At 34.9% G+C, this 27389-nt stretch overlaps 1 protein-coding gene, 1 long non-coding RNA gene and 1 pseudogene across 3 annotated transcripts; 2 read left to right on the top strand and 1 right to left on the bottom strand.

The window, feature by feature from the left end:
• The first annotated feature begins 352 nt into the window (after positions 1 to 352).
• Positions 353 to 14013, top strand: LOC125677596 (uncharacterized; annotated as a pseudogene).
• Positions 2766 to 6996, bottom strand: LOC125677647 (uncharacterized). The gene is made up of 2 exons (XR_008800802.1): positions 6671 to 6996; positions 2766 to 5660 (listed from the first exon to the last, which is right to left on the bottom strand). It is a non-coding gene; the product is annotated as an uncharacterized LOC125677647 (long non-coding RNA).
• LOC125677628 (uncharacterized) lies at positions 7010 to 11937 on the top strand. Of its 2 annotated transcripts, XM_056157539.1 has the most exons (6): positions 7010 to 7206; positions 8311 to 8457; positions 8842 to 8911; positions 9358 to 9449; positions 10643 to 10752; positions 11044 to 11937. In XM_056157539.1, exons 3-6 carry the CDS (start codon positions 8889 to 8891, stop codon positions 11305 to 11307), a joined length of 489 nt encoding a protein of 162 aa, XP_056013514.1. In that variant the 5' UTR covers positions 7010 to 7206; positions 8311 to 8457; positions 8842 to 8888; the 3' UTR covers positions 11308 to 11937. The 2 variants fall into 2 exon arrangements, with proteins under 2 accessions (XP_056013514.1, XP_056013513.1); XM_056157538.1 differs by lacking the exon at positions 8842 to 8911.
• Positions 14014 to 27389: the final 13376 nt, after the last annotated feature.

Raw genomic sequence — 27389 nt, 5'->3', positions numbered from 1 at the left:
TAGGTTGCTGCCAGTCCATAAGTCTGATTTCGAGTTATTAGGATTCAAAATGCTGGGGATGATTTTCATAGACAAATGCTTACCATTTGGCTGTTCTGTTAGTTGTGCGAAATTTGAGAAATTTTCAACATTTTTAGAGTGGTTAGTTAAGCAACAAACAACTAGTTTTAATGTGGTACACAACCTTGATGATTTTCTTCTCGCTGGGAGGGCAGGTACTCAAGACTGTGTCGATCTCATGTCTATTTTTAGAGCAATTTGTGCAGAGCTTGGCGTCCCCTTAGCTGAGGAAAAAACACTAGGGCCGACAACCCGTTTAGTATATCTCGGTTTAGAAATAGATACTCTTAGTATGACAGTTAGGATCCCATCCGATAAAATTGAGCAGCTCAGGTTCAAGTTGTCTCGGATCTTGCTAAAACGTAAAGTTACTCTGATTGGCCTCCAAGAACTTACTGGTTTACTCAATTTCTGCATTCGTACTATCCCAGCAGGTAGGGACTTCGTTAGGCGGCTGTATGATGCATGTTTTGGGCTTTCCCATCCGTATCACAGGCGTAGAGTCACCGAGGAAATGAGGAAAGATATATACACTTGGCTTGCATTTTTAGATGATTTTAATGGCATTACCTCGTATAGAATAGCCAATTGGTTGAATGATTTTTATCTAGAGTTGTTTACAGACAGTGCAGGCAATGCCAGTTTGGGATGTGGAGCTGTATTTGGTACTCATTGGTTTTACTTAGCTTGGCCAGACCAGTGGAAGGGGTAAGATATTTTCTCTGACATAACATTTTTGGAATTGGTTCCTATAACCATGGCATTTGAGGTTTAGGGCAATAGTTTGTCAGGTCAACGAGTCATTATTCATACTGATAACGTAGCCTTGGTTTCAATTCTTAGCTCTAAAACCTCCAAGTCCAAGAAAGTGATGTTTCTGCTCAGGAGATTAGTTCTCCAAATTGTACTACTCAATATACAATTTAAAGCCGAACATATTTCTGGTATACATAATATTAAAGCGGATTTTCTCTCCCGACAGCAATGTAAGCGCTTCAGATCTAGTTTCCCAGAGGGAGATGCGCAATCATCATCAATCCCCCATCCTTACTACACATGATTTACACCTTTGATCCCAAGAGCTTCTAGATTGTGCATTGTCAGCCAATACCAAAAACTGTATGAGTCTGCAGTTAAGGCATATCATATGTTTTGTTCCAGTTATCTCCCAAAGCAAGTCTGGCCCCCATCCCCTGCAACTTTGGTTGAGTTTGTGTCATAAGTATCCCTCACGAAGCTTTAACCTAACACAGTAAAACCATACATTGCAGGCATTTCTTACTACAACAAATTGCACGGTTTTCCTGACACTACACAGTCATTTGTACTTAAGAAAGTCTTATTGGGCTTTAGTCGTAGTAACCCACACAATGATGGAAGGAAACCAATCACCTTTGACATTTTAATTGGCATGGCTCGGGCACTTCCAAAGACATGCCAGTCATATTATGAATGTACACTATTCTCAATCATATTTGTGACAGCATTTTTGGGGTTTTTCCGAATGGGGGAGTTAGTCCAGAACAGTAAACATGATGCAGGCCATGCCATTTAAGTTCAAAATGTTCCATACTCGCCACACGACAATATCGTCAGGATTCTTCTACAACATTCAAAAACTGACCAGGAGGGAAAGGGGGTAGTGATTCGCTTAGAACCTACTGACAAGACCATTTGTCCTGTCTCCTTCATTCGGCTATACTTAGAGTTAAGACCTAATCGTAGGGGATCGTTTCTGTCACCTGTCAGGAAGCCCTGTGACCAGATACCAGGTTGTATCAGTTTTCAATATGTCAATCCATGAGTTGGGGCTAGACAGTAGGGCGTACAAAACGCACTCGTACCGTATAGGTGCAGTCTCTAACACTGCATGAAAAAATAACTTTACAAAACTTTACTTCGGAAGTAAATTCTCCTAAAGGTTAACCAAAAATCAAGGTTACCTTTGCATCAACTTTACTTTAATTAAAGAAGCAATGGTTATCTTTAAGTAAGTTTACGCGAAATTAAACCTATAAAGATCACCTTTAAACTCCTTTACTTTCAACATTCGGCTAAAGATGACCTTTTACGATTTACTTCGCATTAAATATATTCTTCAAGTTCCTTTACTTCTAACAAATTAAAAAAAAATGTAGCGAAAAAAGGGGGGGGGGGGGCTCTTAATCTGCCATTGTTAGCACATTAAAAATTAGTTTTAACAAAAGGCATAGTGCTTCAGATATTGACTTTTTGTACAAACAAAAATGTATATGGATTGGATATCTTAAATGTTATATGTAGATATATATTGTATATGTTTAACTTGAACACATCAGATCAGAAAACAATGAACAGATTTTCTCCCATGCCCCACAAAAACACATTTTGAAGTGAGGCGAAATAAACACAACATAGGAGCTTGCAAATCTTTTCATCGCTTAAAGGGCTTTGTTCTAGAACTTGTGTAAATTATTATATTGTCTTCCGAGGTTGGATATCACCTATGGAGCACATTCCTTATTTACATAGTTTTCGATTATATTGTCTCCATTCAGTTTTGGCCTCATATTTTAATCGGAAGATCTAATTTCCATACTGAGGGTATATCCAAAGATTGTTTTCCTTGGTTATCACAGCAAAACCATTTGCAATTGTAAATTGAAATATAATGAATAAATTGTTCGTTCCTTGCACTTTCAAATTCATTTCATGATGTACAACACTTTTCTTCAAATTAATATACTTTTTAATTACAAAATAAATTAAAAAAACTGCTTCCTGTACATAATAAATACCATCTTAATGTAACACTTTACAGTCAATAAATAATTAACTACAAAAATACTTATAAGATCAGGAAAATAAACACTTCAAATTAGATTGAAAACGTATACATTGCAAGAATATTATCACCCTTCCTGAATAGTATTTGCTATGCAGACATTTTTCTGTAATGTGCAGACTAAAATGATCATAGAGTGTATGTATGTATATATGTAGACCTATGTGTCCAGTTTCACAAGTAATATGCAGACTTATGCAATCAGATAGTGGGTACATACATACATATATATGTAGACCTATGTGTCCGGCTTCACATATCAGCTGCATGTGCCCGACTTCACAAGTTTTTGTAATGTGCAGACTGATGTAATCAAATAGTGGATGTACATACATGTATATGTAGACCTATGTGTCCGGCTTCACATATCAGCTGCATGTGCCAGACTTCACCAGTTTTTATAATGTGCAGACTGATGTAATCAAATAGTGGATGTACATGCATGTATATGTAGACCTATGTGTCCGGCTTCACACATCAGCTGCATGTGCCCGACTTCACAAGTTTTTGTAATGTGGCAGTGCTGACTGATGTAATCAAATAATTGATGTACATACATGTATATGTAGACCTATGTGTCCGGCTTCACACATCAGCTGCATGTACCCGACTTCACAAGTTTTTATAATGTGCAGACTGATGTAATCAAATAGTTGATGTACATGCATGTATATGTAGACCTATGTGTCCGGATTCACACATCAGCTGCATGTGCCCGACTTCACAAGTTTTTGTAATGTGGCAGTGCTGACTGATGTAATCAAATAATTGATGTACATACATGTATATGTAGACCTATGTGTCCGGCTTCACACATCAGCTGCATGTGCCCGACTTCACAAGTTTTTATAATGTGCAGACTGATGTAATCAAATAGTTGATGTACATACATGTATGTGTAGACCTATGTGTCCGGCTTCACACATCAGCTGCATGTGCCCGACTTCACAAGTTTTTATAATGTGCAGACTGATGTAATCAAATAGTGGATGTACATGCATGTATATGTAGACCTATGTGTCCGGATTCACACATCAGCTGCATGTGCCCGACTTCACAAGTTTTTGTAATGTGGCAGTGCTGACTGATGTAATCAAATAATTGATGTACATACATGTATATGTAGACCTATGTGTCCGGCTTCACACATCAGCTGCATGTGCCCGACTTCACAAGTTTTTATAATGTGCAGACTGATGTAATCAAATAGTTGATGTACATACATGTATGTGTAGACCTATGTGTCCGGCTTCACACATCAGCTGCATGTGCCCGACTTCACAAGTTTTTGTAATGTGGCAGTGCAGACTGATGTAATCAAATAGTTGATGTACATACATGTATATGTAGACCTATGTGTCCGGCTTCACACATCAGCTGCATGTGCCCGACTTCACCAGTTTTTGTAATGTGCAGACTGATGTAATCAAATAGTTGATGTACATACATGTATGTGTAGACCTATGTGTCCGGTTTCACATATCAGCTGCATGTGCCCGACTTCACCAGTTTTTGTAATGTGCAGACTGATGTAATCAAATAGTTGATGTACATGCATGTATATGTAGACCTATGTGTCCGGTTTCACACATCAGCTGCATGTGCCCGACTTCACAAGTTTTTGTAATGTGGCAGTGCAGACTGATGTAATCAAATAGTTGATGTACATACATGTATATGTAGACCTATGTGTCCGGCTTCACACATCAGCTGCATGTGCCCGACTTCACCAGTTTTTGTAATGTGCAGACTGATGTAATCAAATAGTTGATGTACATACATGTATGTGTAGACCAATGTGTCCGGTTTCACATATCAGCTGCATGTGCCCGACTTCACAAGTTTTTGTAATGTGCAGACTGATGTAATCAAATAGTTGATGTACATGCATGTATATGTAGACCTATGTGTCCGGTTTCACACATCAGCTGCATGTGCCCGACTTCACAAGTTTTTGTAATGAGCAGACTTGGGTAGTCAAATTGTGTCTGTATATATCCAGATCAACATATGTGTCCGGCTTCATATCATGCATATCAAAGTCAAAAGAATCTTTCACGTGGTATAACAACGATTGTGTTAATTCCTTGAAAGTTCTCAAAAGCATATACAAATTTGGATTTTATTCTTTGAATGGGAATAAAACTAGCAGGTCCTTCACATCCATACATATTGGCCTTCCAAACTTCAACTGGTTTACCAAAATAATGTCAAACTGTTTCGTTTACTTTGCATAACCATTTCACCCTGGCAAGGCAATGGACATGTGATTTTCCTTCAATGAGAATATTATGCAATACTATTTTTTCAACTTGACCAGGCCTGGGTTTGAGGTTCATGTTCTCAAATGAAGATATCTGTCCATTATCACGATACCAATGTGAAATTATCATGGAGGATCGGTTGCTTCATCACTCTTTGCAGTTTTACTGCCTCTGCAGTTCACAACGCATCTTGTGGAGTAGGTCTGGGTCTTCCTTATTGCTTTTGTCTTCCTCTCTAGGTGCCAGTGCTTCCAGTGGTCCAATGTAACTAAACTTGCACAGTTCACAGTTCATAGTTCACATCACAATCCTCAAGTCTTTCAACATCCTGGAAATCTAGTGCCTGTTTTGACAGTGTCTTTTCCAATTTTCATGCATCACGGCTTTGGGCTCTCTCGTACTTCTTCTTTGTTGATAAAGTTATCGATGGATCTTGTTCCACAGGTCCTAACTTAAGAGAGGGTGCCCAGTCAGGTTTTGAATAGTCTTGTCATAGAGTTCAGCCTTTGTTCCTGAAACATGAATTACAATATAATGCTATATCAATCTACCTAAATGATACATAGATTTCATTAAGAATATAATAGGTTACTCCCGGCCTTTAAATTGAACCTGACGGGCAACGAAATTAAGGGGAAATACTCGCTAAATGCGAGTTAAAAATTGAAATTGCGAGTGAAAAATCACAAGCAATTGCAACTTTTTGCGAGTGAAAAAACCCGGATCTTTTTTTCGGATTTCCTCGGTTTATTGGCTGTACTTTGAAGTTTACAATAATTTTGTCTTGTGCGTAGAAACGCTTTACAGAATGAATATGCAAGTATTGAAAAGTAAACGTAGATCGAATAAATAGCTAAGGCCAAGGTCATATCAGTCAGTGATGTCGAAGATGGCCTACTTCATGCATACTTCGGGCGTCTCAGAGACGTCTGATTTAAGTAGCAAGCATGTTGATCTCGTCCGTGTTTACATGAAACAACACATGAAAGTGTTAGTGAAATAGTGTCACCGCTTCACGCGGTGTCCTTCTGTAGTCTATAGTCAAACACTTAGAGTTCGCGGGTTTTTTTTTCAACTAGAATTTTTTAGATGAAATTTCCAAAAGTTTTGAACATATAGTGTGAATTGGCGCAGTTTTCAAGATTTCAAACCACATGATGTTGTAAATAGGTGGTAGATCTCTGGACAGCGAATTCGCTGCACAAGTGTACCCTATGACCCTCACCATGCACCGATACATGCTTGTTTTCTTAAATTCCTGTAAAACAGCAATCAATTGAAAAATGCTAGTAAAGGCTCAATTTTGCTAGTTGGAAAATAATCCACTAAAATAAATTTGCTAGTAGTGAAAAAAGTTAATTTGGATCCCTGCCTGATCAAAGCATGACCATTGCAAAATATGTGCATGCATGAAGCTGCGCTCGCTCAGACGGTACTAGCACCATCAACATATTAAAATAAGACAAACAATTTTTGATTTATTATAAATTAACAAAATATATAACCTAATTAAAACTATTACCTGAAACGAAGTGATCTGAACTGACTTTAAAATGACGTTTCTCGGGTTGAAATCTGATCTGTTGATCCGCGCCAGCCAAAGTGTTCTCCAATCAGCTGACAACTCTTCCGTCTGCTTTCCTTGATGTTTTACAATTTTAGGAATGTCATAAAAGCGTCTGTTTTCATCTCCACTCACTGACCGGTTGTTACAACTCCACACAACACAAGTATTAACCATATTCTTGCTGTAACTTAAATAACCCTCTCTTGTTTACGCTTCCACGTTTCAATCTGTTGCCCTACAATATGGCCGCCGAGTGCATTATGGGTATAATCGTGACGTCAAAGATCAACAGATCTCCATCTCAAGGCGCGGCAAGTTTCTTTACACAGAGTTTAAAATGGACTTGGACCCAAGGCTTTTTAACATTTGCCGATGGATTGGATTCAGAGGCGACAGATTTAGAGGTTAAGGATGAAAGTTTACATCTTCATTTTTCATCAGGAGGCGAATCAGAGCCAGAATCTGTGTTATCAGCAACACCCAAGACAAAGGTTTGATCATGTTTACCTACATTTCTTTTCTTAGATAGGCCTATGAATTTTTGTTGTTGTTGTTGTTGTAATTTTAGATCTAGGCCTATAGTTGTTTTATCTTTTACTTTAACAACATAACCCCCCCCTCCCCACCAACCCCCAACCCCCATACACTGTATCAGTCACTTTCATTAAACATTGAATTTGTGCACAGGTATATGCATGTAATATACATATACATGCGCGGATCTAGAGGGGGAGGGGGTCCGGACCCCCCCCCCCCCCCGGAATTTGCAAAGATAAAAAAAATTACAATACAACGATTTATAAGAAAAATTAGTTGACTGTTATTATATTATAAATATGTTTTTGTGAAAAGGTTCGACCCCCCCCTCCCGGAAATAAAATTCTGGATCCGCGCCTGCATATATATATATATATATATATATATATATATATATATATATATATATATATATATATCTACTTCCTTGATCTCACTTTTTCTGAATTATTATAGTTACATGTATATGTTGGGAGGGGGGTCTGGCATCTTCTGATTGCAAACTTGAGTCGTAAAAGATGCTGACTTTTACAGTCAGTTTAATTTGTAATATATTAGTGTGATTAGAGCAGATTATTTTTTTATGATTTGGCTTCCAATTTTTACTTTCAGAATTTTTAGATTAAATTCTATGGTTTGTAAATAGATATTTGGTTTTTAAAATGGATGTATTATATTTATCAAGATCCATATGTGCATTGTGTACAACTGCAACATATTCATGAGGAAATGGCATTCAATAATACAATTTTTGATATCAGATATATTAGGCAAAAACAATGAAATTGTAATTGATATATATTGCAAGTAGTGTGTATGACTGACTGATTGGACGTGCATGTATTGATGAAGTTTGATATATTATCCATAGAAAAATTGTGTAGGTTATTGTACTAAGACATTATCTTTAAGTAGTTTATTATAGGCATTAACTTTTAGTAGTTTTAGACAGAAATTTGGCTATTTTTCTGCATTTGTTTAATTTCCACATGTAATTTCCTTTTTGTACAGAGTAAGGAATCGGTTATGTTTTACACTATTGTTTTCTTCTCGTTTAGAAAAGAACAGCCACATCATTGCAATCTACAGGTTTAAGGAAATCTCCTAGAAAACCTGCCAAAGACAGGCTCTATGAAACTCTGCAGTTTTCTTGATGTGAGTCTGGAGATGAAGATGAACCCCAACATGATCCTCCAGCACAAAAGGTTAAGAGTCAATTTTCAATGCAGTTCCAATGCTTTAATAAATATTATAAATTGTATGCCTTTTTGACTATAGTCTATATAATTTAATATTGTGTCTGTCCTTCCATGTGTGAAATTGTTGAAAATGTGTAAAATCACCTCACGAAACATACACATAACCAGTTCCAGAGGAATATGAATTTAGAATACTCTTTCGGTTCTTTGCCAGAAAAAGAAAAGTATTGAGTGTACAACAGCAGTTCGAAGGTCTCCAAGAAAAGATTTGAAGGACAAGAGTGCATCATGGATGAGGCATCTCTCCCCATCAGAATTAGATTACTCAAATGGCCTCCCTGTTTCCCATATATATATATATATATCATTATTGTTTTCTCTTTCATTCAGAGTGCAGTGAAGGACTCTTATTTAAATGGTCAACAGACGGATTTGAAATGGAACTACGGTACAGCAAAAGGTATTTTTGCATACATATATAATGAGACAATATTTCTTGCAAATGTTGAATTTATAAATGCTTTGTCAGTTTTTTTGTTATTATGAATTAATGAAATTACTTGTAAGGCCATCACACACTGTGCACATGAATGCATTGGTTAGGACATTCGTGTGGGTCTCTTTACATCTTTGTTTTGTTTTGAAATAATGGATGTTCCTGAAAACATTCTCCAAACAATAAACCAGATTCGCAGTCCATAAATGTATAAATAAATCATTGAACCAATGTTAATTGTGCAAATTTAGTAAAACTATTTCAAAATATTAAATTTAAAAAAATAACCCAGCTGAATTACTTTGAATTTTATACACTAATTCATTTCTAGGGTGAAAGTTTAACTCCCAGGAGTACATTAACTACTTTAAAGTAATTTGTAACCAAGTAACAATCTTGTTATTTTGTAGATTCATGGATGAAGAAAATGTACCACTGACAGTATTTATGAGGAACAGTGTACAAGGGATTGCGCCAGATGAAAGAATTGACGTCATAGATGGTACTAATGAAAATGCTGTTATAAATTTTGCTAAATCTAACAGATTTCAATTTATATTTAATCTGAAAAGCATTACATTATGGTTCAACAGTTATTACCAATGAGAAAGCAAACGTTGATTATAAGTTTATTTATTTGTCCTAATTTAGAATTAACAAGAGGTACTGTGAGCAATGCTCACTAAGAATACCCCCCGCTTACCCCAATCTCCCAAAGGGGGTTGGTAATAGGTATAAACTACCTCTTTTCTGAGTGTAAAAAACAAATGGCATGACAAACCGAACCATATTGCTACTTCGATGTCCAGTGCACATGACCTTTGACCTTTTGACCCCAAAATCGATAGGGAACATTTTCATCCCATGGGTAGTCCATATGTATGATATGGTGACTGTAGGTGGAAAGGATAACGCTTTAGAGCCCGGAAACCATATTGCTACTTCAATGTCCAGTACGCGTGACCTTTGACCTTTTGACCCCAAAATCGATAGGGAACATCTTCATCCCATGGGTAGTCCATATATATGATATGGTGACTGTAGGTGGAAATGATAACGCTTTAGAGCCCGGAAACCATATTGCTACTTCAATATCCAGTGCACTTGACCTTTGACCTTTTGACCCCAAAATCGATAGGGAACATCTTCATCCCATGGGTAGTCCATATGGTTGATATGGTGACTGTAGGTGGAAAGGATAACGCTTTAGAGCCCAGAAACCATATTGCTACTTCAATGTCCAGTGCACTTGACCTTTGACCTTTTGACCCCAAAATCGATAGGGAACATCTTCATCCCATGGGTAGTCCATATGTGTGATATGGTGACTGTAGGTGGAAAGGATAACGCTTTAGAGCCCGGAAACCATATTGCTACTTCGATGTCCAGTGTGCTTGACCTTTGACCCCAAAATCGATAGGGAACATCTTCAGCCCATGGGTAGTCCATATATATGATATGGTGACGGTAGGTGGAAAGGATAATGCTTTAGAGCCCTGAAACCATTGCGTCTACAGACGGACGGACAGACAGACGGAAAACCCGATTCCAGTATACCCCCCGCAACTTGTTGCGGGGGGGGGGGGTATAATTACAAAGAAATCGTAGGTTGAACTAAGGCTATAATTAGTTATTTTGAAACATATTTACATTATTTTGTGCAAGATCTTTTATTCAGCATCTTTTATTTTCTAGCTGCCATTAAAAGATATTTTACATCCAAAAAGGAGGCCAACAATAGGCACAATAAGAATAAAGAAGAGTTAAATAAAAAGAGGCAAGCAACATATGAAAGAAAGAAAGAGGTAAACTTGAAATTCAATTTAGCTCAGTAATCATACAGTTTTACTTAAAGCTCATCTTAGAACATTATTATTGATTTTGATGACACTGGATGAAGATTATCGAAATGGTTTAGGTCACTTGAGGAAAGAAAAGGAAGTTGATGAAAGGGTGTCTATATGAGGACTTGATTGTGTGCCCATGTATTTAAAAATATATTCAAAACAAATGTTTCATTGAAGTGATTTGGATAAATATGGAAGGTAACTGCAATTATTTTTTTCCTTTAATTTAAAACATATCTTTTTGGACAGAAATTGAAGAGGAGACTTGTTGCGGTAGAGAAGACGGGATGGTCCGAGGAGAAGAAAAATAAAGTTAGAACATTTTTCCAGCTACCAAATGCTCACAAATATATGAGCAGTGATGAGGAGGGAGATGATGGTTTTGTGTCCCATCCATATTCCTGGGAGAGTGAGGAATTACAGAAAGTTAAAGGAAGTCTGGACAAAAAATATTTAGAGACATGTCCTCCACGTAGCAAGAGGTTATTGTCCAAAAAAGTAGCGGGTCTCTAAGAGAAGAAGAGCCACCTAAATTGAACATTATTCATGCATGGACTTTAAACATGTGAATTGCATGTTAAAATATGTTCTTAACATGTAATATTTTTTGACTATGTGATGCATATGCAATTTCTTTTTTGTAACACCACTTTTTCATTTGTACACATATTTAGTCTTTGAATCTGAAGTGCCACAAAGATCTGTATTGGGACCATTGTTGTTTTTATATATATGTGTTAATGATATTGCAGATATACAGATTATTTGCGGATGAAAGTTCTCTGCAGCAGTCATTCAAATCTGTTAAATTTTTCGAAGACAATTTCAATTATGATCTTTAGGTTCAGAAAATGACCTTTGTAGTTCAATTCTTTTAAAACAAAATTTGATACCATTGATACAATAAGAATTGTTCAAATTAAGCATATATTTGCACAAAATTCAAGATAATGCATTCTATCATAAAATATATCAAAAATATTTTGTTATGCATCCCAGCATGTTTGAAATATCAATGATTTATTGTGTACAATTTGTTTTATATTGTTATACATGTCCATGTATATTAACCACCGTTATTGTGGTATATAATCATACATTTGTGAAAAATAGAAATTAATAAATTGACTGTTGATATTTGAATATGCAGCTTTTGTTATCTCAACAGATCATTTAAAACGTGATTCTACAAGAAATGTCTTGTACTAAGATATGAACTCCTCATTCACAATATATACTTTTGTATAAAGAAATTTATTGCAATTTGATAAAATCTGAAAAGGGGAGTATACAGATTTCCATATTAATGGTAAAAATTACACACCTTTAAATTTGATTAAATATGCTCTTTATTAAAAATTACTTAAATTAAAGTCATTGGTAAATACGACCTTTTACTTTTTGTAAACATAAATTTACTCTCGTAAATATTATATTTAAGTTCTTGTAAATTCATTGAAAAAGACAACCTTTAAATTTTTGTAAAGTTGCATTTACTTGAGCAAATATGGTCTTTAATTTTTTCGTAAAGGTATTGTAAATTGGGCCATTACAAAAATTTACTTCCCAGTAAAGGTAATTAAAGACCATATTTACCATATTTTTCTTATTTAAGTAAATGTGATTAAATACACTTAAAGCTATTGTAAATAAAGTATTTACAATATCTTTACTCCCTTTGTAAAGGCAGTTTTTCAAGCAGTGTAACACATGGGCTTCCGGAGCTAGTGAGCAGTATATGGCGACAGAAGGTAGATGGAAATCTCAATGCTTGCGTAATTATATTAGGAATTAGCTCATCCAGATAAATTAGCTGGGGTGTTTTTTTTTTTTTTTTTTTTTTGTTTTTTTTTTTTTTTTTTGTTTTTTTGTTGTTGTTGTTGTTGTTTTTTTTTTTTTTGTTTTTTTTGTTTTTGTTTTTTTTAATGTTAGTTTGTTTATTACCCATTTTAGAGCATAGAAGAATCTGGATCGTCGGTTCATCCATTGTTAAACATGCTTTTTGTCATGCAAGAAAGTCTCTCTTTGGTACCAACCTGCAGTTAGATAGACGCAATGCATCCATTTTCTGGCAAGGACAAGGGTGCATGAGGTGGGGGCAAATTTATAAAAGAGTTAAATTGTTGCTTCGGCTGAAAGACCACCCGAAATTTTACTTTTACATTGTAGGGGCAATAATATCCCAATTCAAGAGGGAAAGTCCATTAAACTTAGGTTTAACATAATAAAAACGCTGCAGCATCTTTCAAAAATTTTGCCATCCACTACATTAGTTTGGTCTCAGATTTTGCCTCGAGGTGAATGGAGGGGTGAGAGGAATCATGTGGCTTTAGAGAGAGTCAGGAATCGGACAAATAGGGCTGTGGCATCCCTTTTAAAGAGGTCGGGTGGAAAATACATTCGATACCCTGAGCTACGTTCATATTGTCCTGATCTGTTCTCGTCAGACAAAGTTCGGGAATGACTTGTTTGTGTACAAATTATAGCAAGCAAACATTTTTGTCCGATTCAACTGTGTTTGCATCTCCTAAAACCGGGGAAGAAGGGCCATGGCTGCGCTATGACTAATTGGGTCATAGTCTCTCATACTTGACACTGATGTATGATTTTCTTTTCACCTAGTCCAGTCTACCAGATATCTAATATATCCGCTATGACGGATGTAGATTATCTTGTTTGTTCCATTTTGACTATTATAGGCGGGATTAAACCGTCAGTCTATACCTATATATAGACACATATTTACAGACTAATATGTATGTAGGGGAGCCATATCATTTGTTTGTTGGGGTTTTGTTTTTTGGTTGTCTTTTTTCTCCTCATGGGGGAGGGGGTCTCTCTACCAACTGGTTTTAAAAGCTCGCCCAAATTTCACATTTTTGTTCATTCTGCTTCGAACACCGGCCTCTGATAGAAAGAAAGCCCACAACATGGGGCATAGCTCTACTGGTAGCGCAGACGATGCTGTGCATCGTCTCGTGGCGGCATTCTGGCTTACCAATAGTGCTTCTATGTTAACTTCACTTCAATTGACATTTTCATTTTCTATTATGGACTAGGTGAGCAAGCAATCTGAACATCTGTTCCCAGGGCTCAAATATTTTGCTTGTGTTTAGGGATGCCCTCTAAGGCAAGAATTGATGCCTGGCTCCCACATTTATAAGCAGTCATGACCAATCATCGCCAATAAACTTACAAAATATATGTTGCGTAGTCATCTTGTCATTGGGTGATTCCCCGTAGTTATTTTCTGCATTTCATCTTTGATAAAAAAAATAATGAGGAGGATAAAGTTTTATTAAATAATTCTTTTTTTTTCATGAAGATATTTAAAAAATTTAAAGTTTCACCAGTTTATCAATATCAGTACAATAAAATATATCGACTATGCATGAAATCGTAATTTTGTTAAATTTACACATAAGATTTTCCTTTGGTGTAACCCAACAATTAAGCTATTGCCAAAGAGTTATCTCTCTTGGATTTATAAATAGGACTACCAGACTCACAGACTTTTCATACAAAGTGTAGATCTCTACTATTCCCAAATTTATCCAATTTTCCATGACTACGTTGTAAATTTTATATCGACTATATAATGGATTTTAATAATATATAGCCTTATATATAGGGATGTACAACAATCGTCTGTTTCACATTGCATCGATCCCGTTGACAACTGTACACTTTGCAAATAACGAGGCGGATCTTGCATATTTTGAAAGTGGGTTCAACTTTTGTATTGATAATTATGAATTGTGTTTACCTCAAACTCATCCATGATTAGTTGTTCAAAGAAATGACATAATCTTTGATGAATCTTCGTGGTGTAGTGATACCTAGGCCCTATTTGTTAAAAGTTTATTTCGGTTCACTGCATATATAGAAAAAAGAAACCGACACGGAACATTCCGACTTTTTTTTTAAAAAAAGAAGAAGAAAGAATATGTTTATCATGAAAATCATTGGATATATAAATGTTTCATTCAAACACATTGTTTTCAAATTGTCTTTCTCGTTTGGTATAAAGTGTAGAGCTCTATATTATATGCATACATACATTAATAAATTTAACACGTGGATCTCTGAATTATTGGTGCACGAATATTTACGGCGCGGCGCTACGTAACGTCAAATCTTTGTGACGTTTTATCTCTGTTCTACTGAATATGCCATAAGGACCGTTTGTCATGGGCGCAATCATTTGTCATTACAATTAATATGATTACGGTGTGACCGTTGGGGCGAGCGCAGTATATATGAATACATTTTCAAAAAAACTATATTGAAAACAAGAAAAACTGATCTGGTTCACTGTCAATACGTAGGATTACTGTCTTGCTCTTCTCGCCAATGTAGAACCAGTTTAGCGGGAAATGCAACGAGCGTGTTGTGACGTAGCCTGGTAGTTGTGACGTGACTGTTTACATTTCTTTAGAAAATATTTTTAAAAGAAAAAGAAAGGGGGAAGAATATGATTTTCATCCTTTCCTTTCAAATAAGAAAGGTTTGTAATACTTCAAAGATTTTTTTTATTATTATTTTATGAATCGAACCATCCGCCATTTTGTACGAGGGACTTCTGGGATTGGCGTCAAAAAAATTCTTGTTAGAGGTTGAGACTTAGCTCGGATTATTTCCCGCGCTCTAGTCATTAGAGCTAGCAGTACGAGCCAGCGCTGCGCTGGCTATGACTGCCAGCTATCAAGTAGTGATAGTAATTCTAACAAGTAATGATATCAATTCTTATGGAGCACACAATTGCCTTTATATTTACAATCTTCAATGTAATACACACAAATATGCATGTAAGTATAATCCATATAAATATGACATCCAAAACAAATACTGAATAGTTTACCACATCGTAAACCTTTTTAAACAAATATACAGAGAAAATAGTTCATGCTGTCATATTTGGCCATGGAAAAGCACCTTAGAAAATAATTTCCATTGAACATGGAAGTCACGAGTTTTATTCTTTCAAAGTGTACCTTTACAGTCTGTATCTCTGTGAACTCTACACGTGACTTTATGTAAATACGTCATTGCGTACAAGATCATCAATATTCCCGCAACGATCAGAAGACTGATAATACCAGCTATTAAAGATGTAGAATTACTTTCATATACGCACCCCTTCTCTGCAGCACACATTTTGTCCATATGGAGGATGTTGGTAGACTTCGGTGCAGCTTCTGTTTTGATTATAACGAAACGTCTACAGAATGGGCGAAAAACACACCCATGCTATTTGTGTACATGAAAATAACATTAATATTTCTGAAAGTACGACTAGTGTTTTCATGCATAAACATCTCAAACATTACCGTCATAATGTGTGCTTGATTCAAAATGTGTCCTTGGGGTAGATACACGGATAGTTGACGGTTCAATTCTGTAAACTGTAGATGAACTGTCTGGGAAGGAAGGGGAAAAAACTGTTTCAGTAATTCTTATTTTTACAAAGATCCAACTAACATTTACAATGTAACTGACGGACGACGCCATAACTTAGATACCGAGAAAATTATGCACAGTCTAACCCAGCGTAACCTAACGTACATGCTTGATCATGTTATGTGTTTTCAAATTTTCTACTGGGAGCTGATCGGTAAAGACCGTGCAATTTTCCTGTAAAGGTTCTAAACAATGAATATAGAGAACTTAAAGTTTGTGAATTGTTTCATGAAACCTTTGGGGTTCCATCTGTCATATGTTCACAGCAAAATAAGTAGTTAGTAATGTCTTCCGAAATCGATATTCAATTTTCACGTATATGGGCTTCTTCCGGTTAACACGGAACTTTCAGAATATTAATGATTAATTGGGATGAAAAGTTGTTGTTGTGGTTTGTGTTAATAACAGAAGGTCATTTGCGAGTTTCTTCGATGAATCTAATATTTGAAATAAGGGTTTCTATGAAATATGCGTGAAGTAATTTTCAAAACAGGGATTCCAAGGTATAGCAACCACATCAAAATGTGTAAGAAATACTGTGGAAGTGGGTAATTTGCCTGACCTCTTGCTCGCCAAAACGCATTGAATATTTTGATCATCTTGAAATGCACAAAGTGGTTTGTGATACTTAAAGTTAGCATGTGCATATAATTAGTTATTTCAGATCAGGACAAAATGGGTTCACAAGAAGAGAAAACGAGTTTTTCCAAATTTCCATGTATGTATCCACCTACATTACTAAAATGATGACATTTGTCAAATAGAGTGTATACCGTCTGTTTTACCGATGATACATTGAAGTCGAAAAGACATAGATGTACAATCTGGTTACTCTTTATTATTTGCAAGACTTTTGAATTTTTATCTGATAGTATCTCCATCTTAAAGTGGAATATGGATAGAAAAGGAAAACATTGAAACTGGATTGAAGATTACTATACAATAAACCTGTACATCCACTGGAAGGATCACACGACGCTTCATTACAATGGCAGAACAACTGACATCCATTCCCATAGTTTGGGTAACGACAAGATAGCTCACAGTATTTGCCATACTTTCCAACATCACATTCTGTAAATTTGGATAAGGAAAGACGGTATACTAAGGGTCAGATTTGGCCCATTTTCAAACGTGAGTAATATTATGCCACAAATACCCGATAAGGTAAAATCCAAATCACAATGCTCCCAAAAAATAATGAAAAAGCGATTTTATTCTTATATATCATATATGCACGACATAAAAGTTAATGCTCAAATTAATTTACCATTTGTCACGCGTATATTTAACCCTAATATTAAATGTGTGTGATGATAAAAGTCGGTTTTTAAAATTCAATTACTGTTGATTCTTAATTCTGCACAAATAATTTATCATCGGGTAAATTCGCGAAATAAAATCACTCGCTTTCACTTTTGTGTTACTATAAGTACACGTAAGAGCTCTTGAATAACAGGCGACACCCGTATTCATGTTTCGCCATTCTAAGTACTCACATAAAATAAGGAATCTACAATATTCACTAAGTGAAGACAATTTATTAAAAACCCTTTTTACATTGATTCAAATATTTATTTTAACATTCTGTATAGATCAATATATTGGCAAATGTAGCTACAATTTGAAATTTTTGGTTAAGAAATAGTAATACAGGTAAAATTTGAAGTTCATTATTCTACTTCGTGTATGTGACGTGTTTCGCACCTGAGGAGCAAAAGTGTGTCATTATGTACTTTATTTTTCTTGATTTTAAGAGGCTAAATTCATACGCTAAATATATTTAAGAATGCCTTTATTAAAAAAAGGCTAGATTGGAGAAATTGGATCCTAACCTGAAGTATTTCTTTTGCACCCGTACACGTGATGACAGTCTTCGCTGCCACACATGCATTCTAAATGACAATTCCAGCCAAACCTTGGGTATGGACAAGGAATATTACAGTTCGTACCGTAGAATCCATCCATACAACCTACAGAAAAGAACACAGAAGATGTTGCTAATGAATACAAAACGCGGCTATGAATATTGTAATGTACCTTCACGAATCCCCCCATAATCCACGAATAGTATGTAAATATACTTAAAAGTTATTTTCATTATGAACTTGCTATCATGTGTTAACTTGGATTCTGATATATACAGACGTGTGCAATTTCTTTGCGCTTCATTCCATTGATATCCACTACAGCATACTATCCCGTCACGACTGAAATATTTAAAAACATATATTAAAATACTAATCTAGCATTGTTAGTTTTAATCACTATAATGTACGTGAAAGACATGATATTTTATATCAAATATGACAAACGTTCAGGACAGAGCAAATGGTAATATATAATTGATATCTACTAACATTTTATTTGATATTTATCAACATGGATATACAAGACTAGATGTACATGTATCATACGTCAATATCTAAAAATATAGTACATAGTAGAGTTACGGCCTTTAAAATGGTATGGTAATCAGGTTATAATGAACTGTTACGTCATGACAGTTGTTTCATTGTGACCAATCCATATCAGGATATGCAAGCAAGACCCTAATTTTAGCACATCAAAAACATATTTAGGAATGATTTTTATTTTACGTTGAAAATAAATCAAAGTTGCATGCTTTGACTACATGAATAGAAGGAATCCATTGAAATTTGTCGGCTGGTTGGCATCCGTGTCTAATAAGCGCTTGCTACACATTGCAAAGGCGTCGTAAAGATTTCAGCTGTGAAAATATATATTGGACTAAAATCAAGGTATATACATATATGTACTTAGAATTAATGTTGGAAGGATACTGTAAACCAAAGTATCAACGGTCAAGTAAAACATTGATTATTTTTTATACATTTACACTCCACTTCTGACGTTTTGAAAGTGTAAACAAATTTGCAACAATGCGCATCGTTTGTTTACATACATGTAGTGTTACGTGAATGTCAAAACTATGTCACTTCAGGATGTCACGCTAGTTATGCAAGGGAAGGTGAAAATACGGATGTATATTTAATAGCTGCAATGCAATTTAGAAATTCATTTCAAAATTAAGGATTATCTCCCTCACGCATAGCTCTTATCCTTAGACGAATTTGACTCCACTTTTTGGCACGCTGTTTTGGGCTATAATAGCTATAAAACTTCATTGTTATTTCGGATTTCAAACATTTCGGTTGAGCATCACTGAAGAGACATTATTTGTCGAAATGCGCATCTGGTGCATCAACATTGGTACTGTATCAGTTTTACATCATGCTAAGAATATGTATCTTATTTGATGAATTTAAACATATATACATGAGTACAGTCATGTAAAACCTGTGGGAACTCGCGAACAGGATGGGTTGTTGTTTTACGCTTGCACAAACATTATACGTGATACTTCATTAGCATGTGACATACAGGAAAAAATATACCTGAAATAGCTTTTTTACAATTGATCTGGCATCATATTGTCTATGTTTTGTAAGTTTACATACATACATTCATTTATAATTTTCTGACAATGTGATTTTCCGAATGCATGCTCGTATCGTTTAATGTTTGAGATTATTTCATATATGTTGTATTTGCTGCATGCGTATTCGTGATATGAGGTAATGCTGTATACAGATGTTCATGAATTTTCTAAAAACTAATATTTCTGCCTATATTCCACATCTCTAGAGCAACTTCACATTTACATGCAAGGTGAGTTTTACTTGGATACGCCAGAAGTTGGATCATGTGTTTGCGAGGAGTAACTATCACTTGTCAACCGATCACACCCACTGTGAACCCTATACCTTGATCAAATAAACGATGTAATCGTACTAAAAATCAGTGTACCGAACACGGACTAACAATTGGTATAAAACACGTCAGAAAGCATCAAAGGAAAGGTTATGATAAAGAACAGTAATCAATCTCACAACTCTTATAAGCAATATAAAGTGTATAGCTGGGTAGACACTAACCCCTGGCTATTCCAGAGGTGGAATCAGGTTTCTACGAGGAGTAAACATTCCGTGTCGACTAGTCACACCAGCCATGAGTCCTATATCTTGATCTGGTAAACGGAGTTATCCGTAGTCAAAACCAGTGTGCCAAAAACGCCTTAACAATAAGTATGAAACACCAAACAACATTTGACCCAATGATATGTTGTATGCGCAGACTAGATTGCTATGACAACCTTTTTCGAAATGCTGACTTTAATCGAAACTGTTAACACCTCTGCAACATGCACCTGTTTATAAGTAGGTTACATCGATGCAGAAACTGAACATACAAAGAGCACACTTGTGCATATCGAATCACTTGAAAGAAAGAAATTTTGCATTCAGGTGATGATGTAATATTGTTAGATAAGTATGAGAAGTTAAAGATGAAATTATTGCGTTTGTCATCAAGTGGAGTTATTCGTTTCTCGTTAATATCGATGTGGAAAAAATATCTATGAATGGAGCAGAAGTGGAAGACTCTGTTGAATCTTTTTATTTCGAGTTCGCTGAGATATATGGGATCAACATATAAATGAAAATGAATTAAGCGTTGTGGTATTGTCGATATACCAAAATGCTGAGTTAACACCCACAGCAAGATATCAAATACATCACTGATATATAGCATCTGGTCTTGTGTTTAATCAATCTTTTTTTTTTTAAAAATAGTGAAAATTCAGTCATTCAAAATTGATTGAATATTTCACATTAGATTGTGATTCATTTAGCATTGAAAATTTCAATGTTATACATAGCCAGTTTTAACTACAATTCTAATCCATTACATGTATATTGTTATCATTACTGTCAGCAAAACTTGAAAAAACGAGTTGGAAAATGGATTTTACTGGTGAATATTTTACCTACTAATCTTAGATAAATGGCTTATCTTATTAATGACAACATTTACTATATCGTATGGCAGAAATTTAATGGGAAAAAAATGAAACTTACCTGCCACATAATTGTGAGACAGAGAACGTGATATAAGGACACAAAAACCAGAAAATGAGACATGAAAACAAATTAGAATCCATTGGAATAATATGCTAGTGATGGAATCAATTCAAATGAGTTGATGTTCTTCCGACCTTGAAAATATAATTTCTATATATTTAGCTCTTATACTTAGCATTAATGGGGATAACCTAAATAATGTTCTCACAATACAACATATATATACTTCCTAGAATCTCAAGGGTCTATTGAATATATTCGTACCAATCGTCACTGCAGTTCGACAGTTCTGAACCAAGCCATGAAATCTATACTTTGATGAGGAAATGGGTGAATTTGTTATCAAATCACTATGTACATAGCGACTCAGATATTGGTATGAAACGCACTAGACATCATTCAAACTTCTGCTAGGTTGTATTTACAAATCAAATCATTTTAACGACCATTTGATTTGCGAACTGTTGACTTTAAACGAAAGTATTGTAATCCTGTAATTTCAGCTTACCGGCATTTTTCAGAAGTCTGCTTCAGTGTAAAAACTTATCACTCTCGAGCATGGAATCAGTGTAATTCCTTCTCAGTATAGACTTGAAGAATCATAAATGTCGCATTTATATAACTTATTTCAACATTCGATATAAATGACCTTTATTTAAATATTTTAGTCAATCGGCAGACTTTTGTTAACTTGATTAACAAAACTTTCATTTCATTGAGGTAAAGTACATGAAAACATATTTCAGACACACGTACTTCTAGGCATCTGAAGGTTTTATTACTTATAAATATAGAATAGAACGTCCCAAACTGTCAGCAAACATTATCACAAAAAACAAACTTATTTCACTGAAATAAAGCAATCATTTTGCAAGCAAATGCAGGTCTAGGTATTTCAAATGTTTGTTACTTTTAATGAATATGTTGTCTTGACGTTTCTCTTATACAGCATCAATCACAAAAAAAAATCTTTGAAGATTGGAGTCTCGGGTTAACGTAGAATGCGATATGATTAAAAAACTATATGGATGATACAGACAGAATTGGTATCATCTATGTTGGTCTATAGGCAGTTCCCTTCATTTTACGAGACAATATTGGAATGAAGATTAATTTAACCCTTTTATTAAGGAGTTCTCTCCTGGTTTGAATTTTTGCAGAAGTATCAAACTTTTTTGAAAAACCATTTTAACCGATACATCTTTATCCGAAAGACATTTAAAAATAAAAAAGTATGTCAATGCTGTCTTTAAAAAATTACAGCCCCTCAAAGTTGCCCCTTTGCTGAAACTTAATTTTTCATGAAAACCATTAATTTTCACAAGAAACAAGATATTCCTTCCAAATCATGCCGTCAGTTCCTTAAGCTCAAATTTACAAACAAAGGAATAGATGCCGTCAACATAAGCAACATTCTTCGTCATAAAAGGGTTCAGTCGTGTATTCCTACTTATTTCAAGTTCAAGTCTACACCCTGTATTTCCTACAGCTATACTTCTACTATTGCATCCACACTTTTCAATTATAAACAAACTTTGCAGTGCTTAGATATAGACCATCTTATACGTAATCCACCAACATGTTCTTGTTCTTCATCTTCTTTCAACTACAGTCCAGCTGGACATGTCATTACTGGTGATGTTGATATAGTTGAAAATGAGGACCTCAAATCACTTATTCTTAAAGGTCCTAAATACAGAGAACCTCGGTCTTTTAATTGGCGACAGAACTTCATCTCTATTATGAGTTCTGTCGAAGATTATGTCAGACGATGGGCTAAATATGAAAAAGAAGAACTTGATACACTGTCAGAATGGGTTAAAAGCATAAGAGGGATATTAAAATCCTGCATTAGACACATGAAAACAAAAGTACGTACCATATATCCTTCTGTGTTTAGTAAACCAGAAGTGATAAAAGAATTAGATAGGTTACATGAGGAATATGTTTTGGTTCCAGATGACAAAGCTAGTAACAACATTGTCTTTGTTTGTAAGGCTCATTATTACAACTGTATTTTAAACGAACTTGGCATTAATTCCACCTTTGGTAATCATACTTATACTCCAACTGCCCTTTCAAAAGACGAAATTCTTCAAAACCATGCTTCAGTTTTAGACACATTTAATATTCCAGTCAATGGGTCGAATGAATATGAGTTACCGTACCTATACTGGATTCCTAAACTACATAAAAACCCTTACAAACAAAGATACATTGCTGGATCTAGTAAGTGCTCTATCAAGCCCCTAGCTTTGCTCCTCACGAAAATGTTAACAGCTGTGAAGGAGAAACTTCAAACTTACTGTGCGACTACATATGCCAGAAGTGGTGTTAATCAAATGTGGATTCTAAAAAATTCTAAAGAACTTTTAGTAAACTTGAAATCACAGAATTGTTCCCAAATCAATAGCATTAAAACCTATGACTTTTCAACACTATACACGACCATTCCTCACGATAAATTAAAGACTAGACTTTTTGACATCATAGACAGTTGCTTCTTCAACAAAAACGGAAATATTCATATCTAGTGATCAGTCATTCAAAAACTTACTTTGTTAAACACCACTCTGATTCCACGCACAAGTACTCTGAAGTTGAAATAAAAAATATGCTAGAGTTCCTCATTGACAATATCTTCGTGGTCTTTGGTGATCAGGTCTTCCAACAGTCTGTTGAAATTCCCATGGGCACGAATTGTGTTCCTTTGTTAGCTGACCTGTTTTTATATTCATATGAAGCAGAATTTATTCAAAAACTTCTACGTGAGAAGAAAAAATCTCTCACTGTGACCTTCAATTTGACTTTTAGATATATCGATGACGTTTTGTCTATTAACAATGATAACTTTCATTCATATGTCGATTTGATATATCCCTGTGAGCTCGAAATAAAGGACACCACAGAGTCGTCCACTTCTGCTTCATACTTAGATATTTTATTGAAAGTAGACATCAACGGCAAACTGACAACTCAACTGTATGACAAACGGGATGATTTCAGTTTCTCCATCGTCAACTTCCCACATTTATGTAGCAATATTCCATTATCACCTGCATATGGTGTTTATATATCTCAACTGATTCGATATGCAAGAGCTTGTTCTGGGTATAGTCAGATTTTAAATCGAGGTAAGCTACTGACAAACAAGTTGATGGGACAGGGATTTCAACAGTCTCGATTGAAGTCAGCATTTCGCAAATTCTATGGTCGTTATAACGATCTAGTTCGTCAATACAACCTCGCATTAGGTCAAATGCTGTCTGACGTGTTTCGTACCGATTGTTAAGCCGTTCTTGGCACACTGATTTGACTGCGGATAACTCCGTTTACCTGATCAAGATATGGGGCTCACGGCGGGTGTGACCGGTCAACAGGGGATGCTTACTCCTCCTAGGCACTTGATCCCACCTCTGGTGTGTCCAGGGGTCCGTGTTTGCCCAACTATCTATTTTGTATTGCTTGTAGGAGTTATGAAATTGATCACTGTTCGTTATCTTCACCTTGCATACTATAAAACAAATATTAAGGACATAATAATCTTGGTTTTCTTTTATTTTATGAAAATTAAGCATAATTGATTATTTCAATAACATTTACATAATATATATCACTAATTCTACAAAAAATCAAGCATTAATTAACATAATTGTATAAAATATCACACTAATTTGAAAATCTATTTCATCAAAAAATTCAACCTAGGGAGAATATCTGTATCAAACTTTTTTCTGAAATTACAAATGTAAATTTGAATCATAATTTTGCTTGATTTGAATGAAAAAAAAATGCGTGGGTAGTGTGCATTGGAACAAAGATTTGAACCATTTTGTGTCCTCACCCCCTTCTTACACTGACATACATTCTAAACAATAACAATATACGATTTGTTATAAAATGTGTATTTTTCAATTCATATTTACAAATTATATATATTTATTTCATTATATGATAAATAATCAAAATACAAAAATAATCAAACAAAAATATATGCATATATACAATACTAATTCATTTATAACTACAGAATGTGTAAAATATATGTCCCCCCCCCCCCATAAGCATTTTCTAATTTCCATGCACTGTGACCTTGATCTTTGACCTTCTGACCCCGAAATTGATAGGCATCTTCCCGTCTTTGTATGTATTCTTATGTCCAAATTTGGTTTGAATAGAATGCAAAGTACTTGAGTTATTATCCAGAAACTAGTTTTAACAGTCAACTTCCATGTGGTCATGAGAAAAAAAAATATATTTCCTGGTATGGTTCTTCATATGATGATAGCACAACGCATCCCTCTCACTCTGGTTACCAAATGAATGTAGCTAAAAAGAAAACATTGGAACTCAATTTCTATCAATACTATAAATTCTTAACAACAGAACAGAATATACTATTAGATTTACCACCAGACTGGTACAACACCACCTCAACTTACTCCAATTTTTGTGTAGCCAGGGATAATGTTTAATACCTTGCCCAACAAATTGTTACTTTAAAAGAATTTCTTATGCAAAATGTTATATATGAATTTGTTAATGCATAAATGACTGTTTATAAAATATATGCTAAAATTCAAATAAGCATTTTTTTTTAATGTGCATTCTCAATACCCTATAAACAAATTTTAACATTATTAAAACGTTTTGACAATTACACTTTGAAGGAATGATTAAAATAAAATTTTGATAAAAAAATTTAATTTTCCAGAACTGATTAAAAACAAATAATCGATCTAGTAGTCCAAACCAAAACAAAAAACAAAAACATATCTATACATGTACATATAGTCAACAAAATTTTCTTTTCTTTTAACTAATTTGTACACGAATGGCGCGCCATAATCATCTAGATGGGAGACCCCCCCCCCCTTTTTTTTCCCCTCTTTGAACTCTTTTTCATCGATTAAATTCGTTGTATACTTTGGCGATTTTTAAAAATAATGATATAGATTACACTTTTTAATCAAAATGATGCTTCGATAATGATACATTGAACGTTAGGAGCGAGATTTGCTCATGACCGACTAGGCGGGATTGGGAAGATCGCAGATCAATTTAGGTACAGATCTACATAGTTTGTAGATTTTATTTTCATAAAAAAATTCTTGTATATTGAAAAACTTACAAATTCATTCAATACTATATCAGCAGCCTCTGATTCGGGCACTACATCGTTAACATCCTTCCATTCCCCCCTCCCGTCTGACACTACATGTATGTACTGTACTGTAGTGTGTCACCATGTGCGTGGTTGTGCCTGTTTGTAATTTTCTTTGTCTACCACTCACTTGTGAGAATATCGGATGCAGACGGATCTATGACTGCCGTTTTACTTCTAACGAATCGCCCTTGTATTTTTCTGGATTGCTTTAGAATAGATTAAATGCGACATCGTACAGTGTGCGTCTTCGAGCTCGAGTTTGTTTACAATCGTAACGTCATCATGAATGTCGTAAAATGAGAAAATAAGTAAAACAAAATGTAATGTTTTAATTAATATGTTGTTAGTTTATGAACATTACTTACAAATAAAAACAAATATCAATGTTCTTCTTTGCGCATATGAAATAAAACACACACATCCCCATAGTTACGACTTTAAAAGTATGGAGACTCACTCGCGGTAAAAGTACCACAAGAGTACACTCTCAACCGTCTTGGTATGTTTCTCATAATCACTTCACTTCCATTCTTTATTTTGCAATTAAGTATCCATTATCATGTTGTTGTGATTTGATGCACAACCGCCGTTACATATCAGCTATGGTGATTATTTAGATAAACTATCATACAGGGGTTGATATACTAGAGTTAATTTACCTGACTTGGTAATGAATGTACATCGCCATTAAATTCAATATCAAATTTTAACATCTAATGCGTTTATCGTATATCCGAATTAAAACATGCACAGATAAAACAATTTTTATATCAGTGCAATGAATATGCAGAATGAATTAAAACACGTGAATAACGGTGAGCGCTTACTTTCACAAAGTCGAAAACTAATACAGGCAACCAGTATACCTTTCCCTTTTAATGAATTATTAAGCTGTGGGAACGCTCCTACCTTTTTTTATTTTCTGATGTTTTATCTAAAAATATTCTAATTAAAATGTTAGGGAGATCCCAATGTCATTCTTGTTTAAGTTGTATGAGTTTTATTTTTTTTATATTGCGGATACC

The sequence above is a fragment of the Ostrea edulis genome, chromosome 3 (genome assembly GCF_947568905.1).
Source record: "Ostrea edulis chromosome 3, xbOstEdul1.1, whole genome shotgun sequence".
Classification (NCBI taxonomy): domain Eukaryota; kingdom Metazoa; phylum Mollusca; class Bivalvia; order Ostreida; family Ostreidae; genus Ostrea; species Ostrea edulis.
Note: the sequence above shows the minus strand (reverse complement) of the source record. Positions and strands in the feature narration are given on the sequence as shown.

Bases quoted from the DNA above. Each gene is read 5' to 3' on its own strand.
- LOC125677628 (XM_056157538.1), top strand. From the start codon at position 8,384: ATGAAACTCTGCAGTTTTCTTGATGTGAGTCTGGAGATGAAGATGAAC. The intron at 8,458-9,357 runs GTTAAGAGTCAA...GTTATTTTGTAG, and splicing joins ATGATCCTCCAGCACAAAAG to ATTCATGGATGAAGAAAATG. The intron at 10,753-11,043 runs GTAAACTTGAAA...CTTTTTGGACAG, and splicing joins CATATGAAAGAAAGAAAGAG to AAATTGAAGAGGAGACTTGT.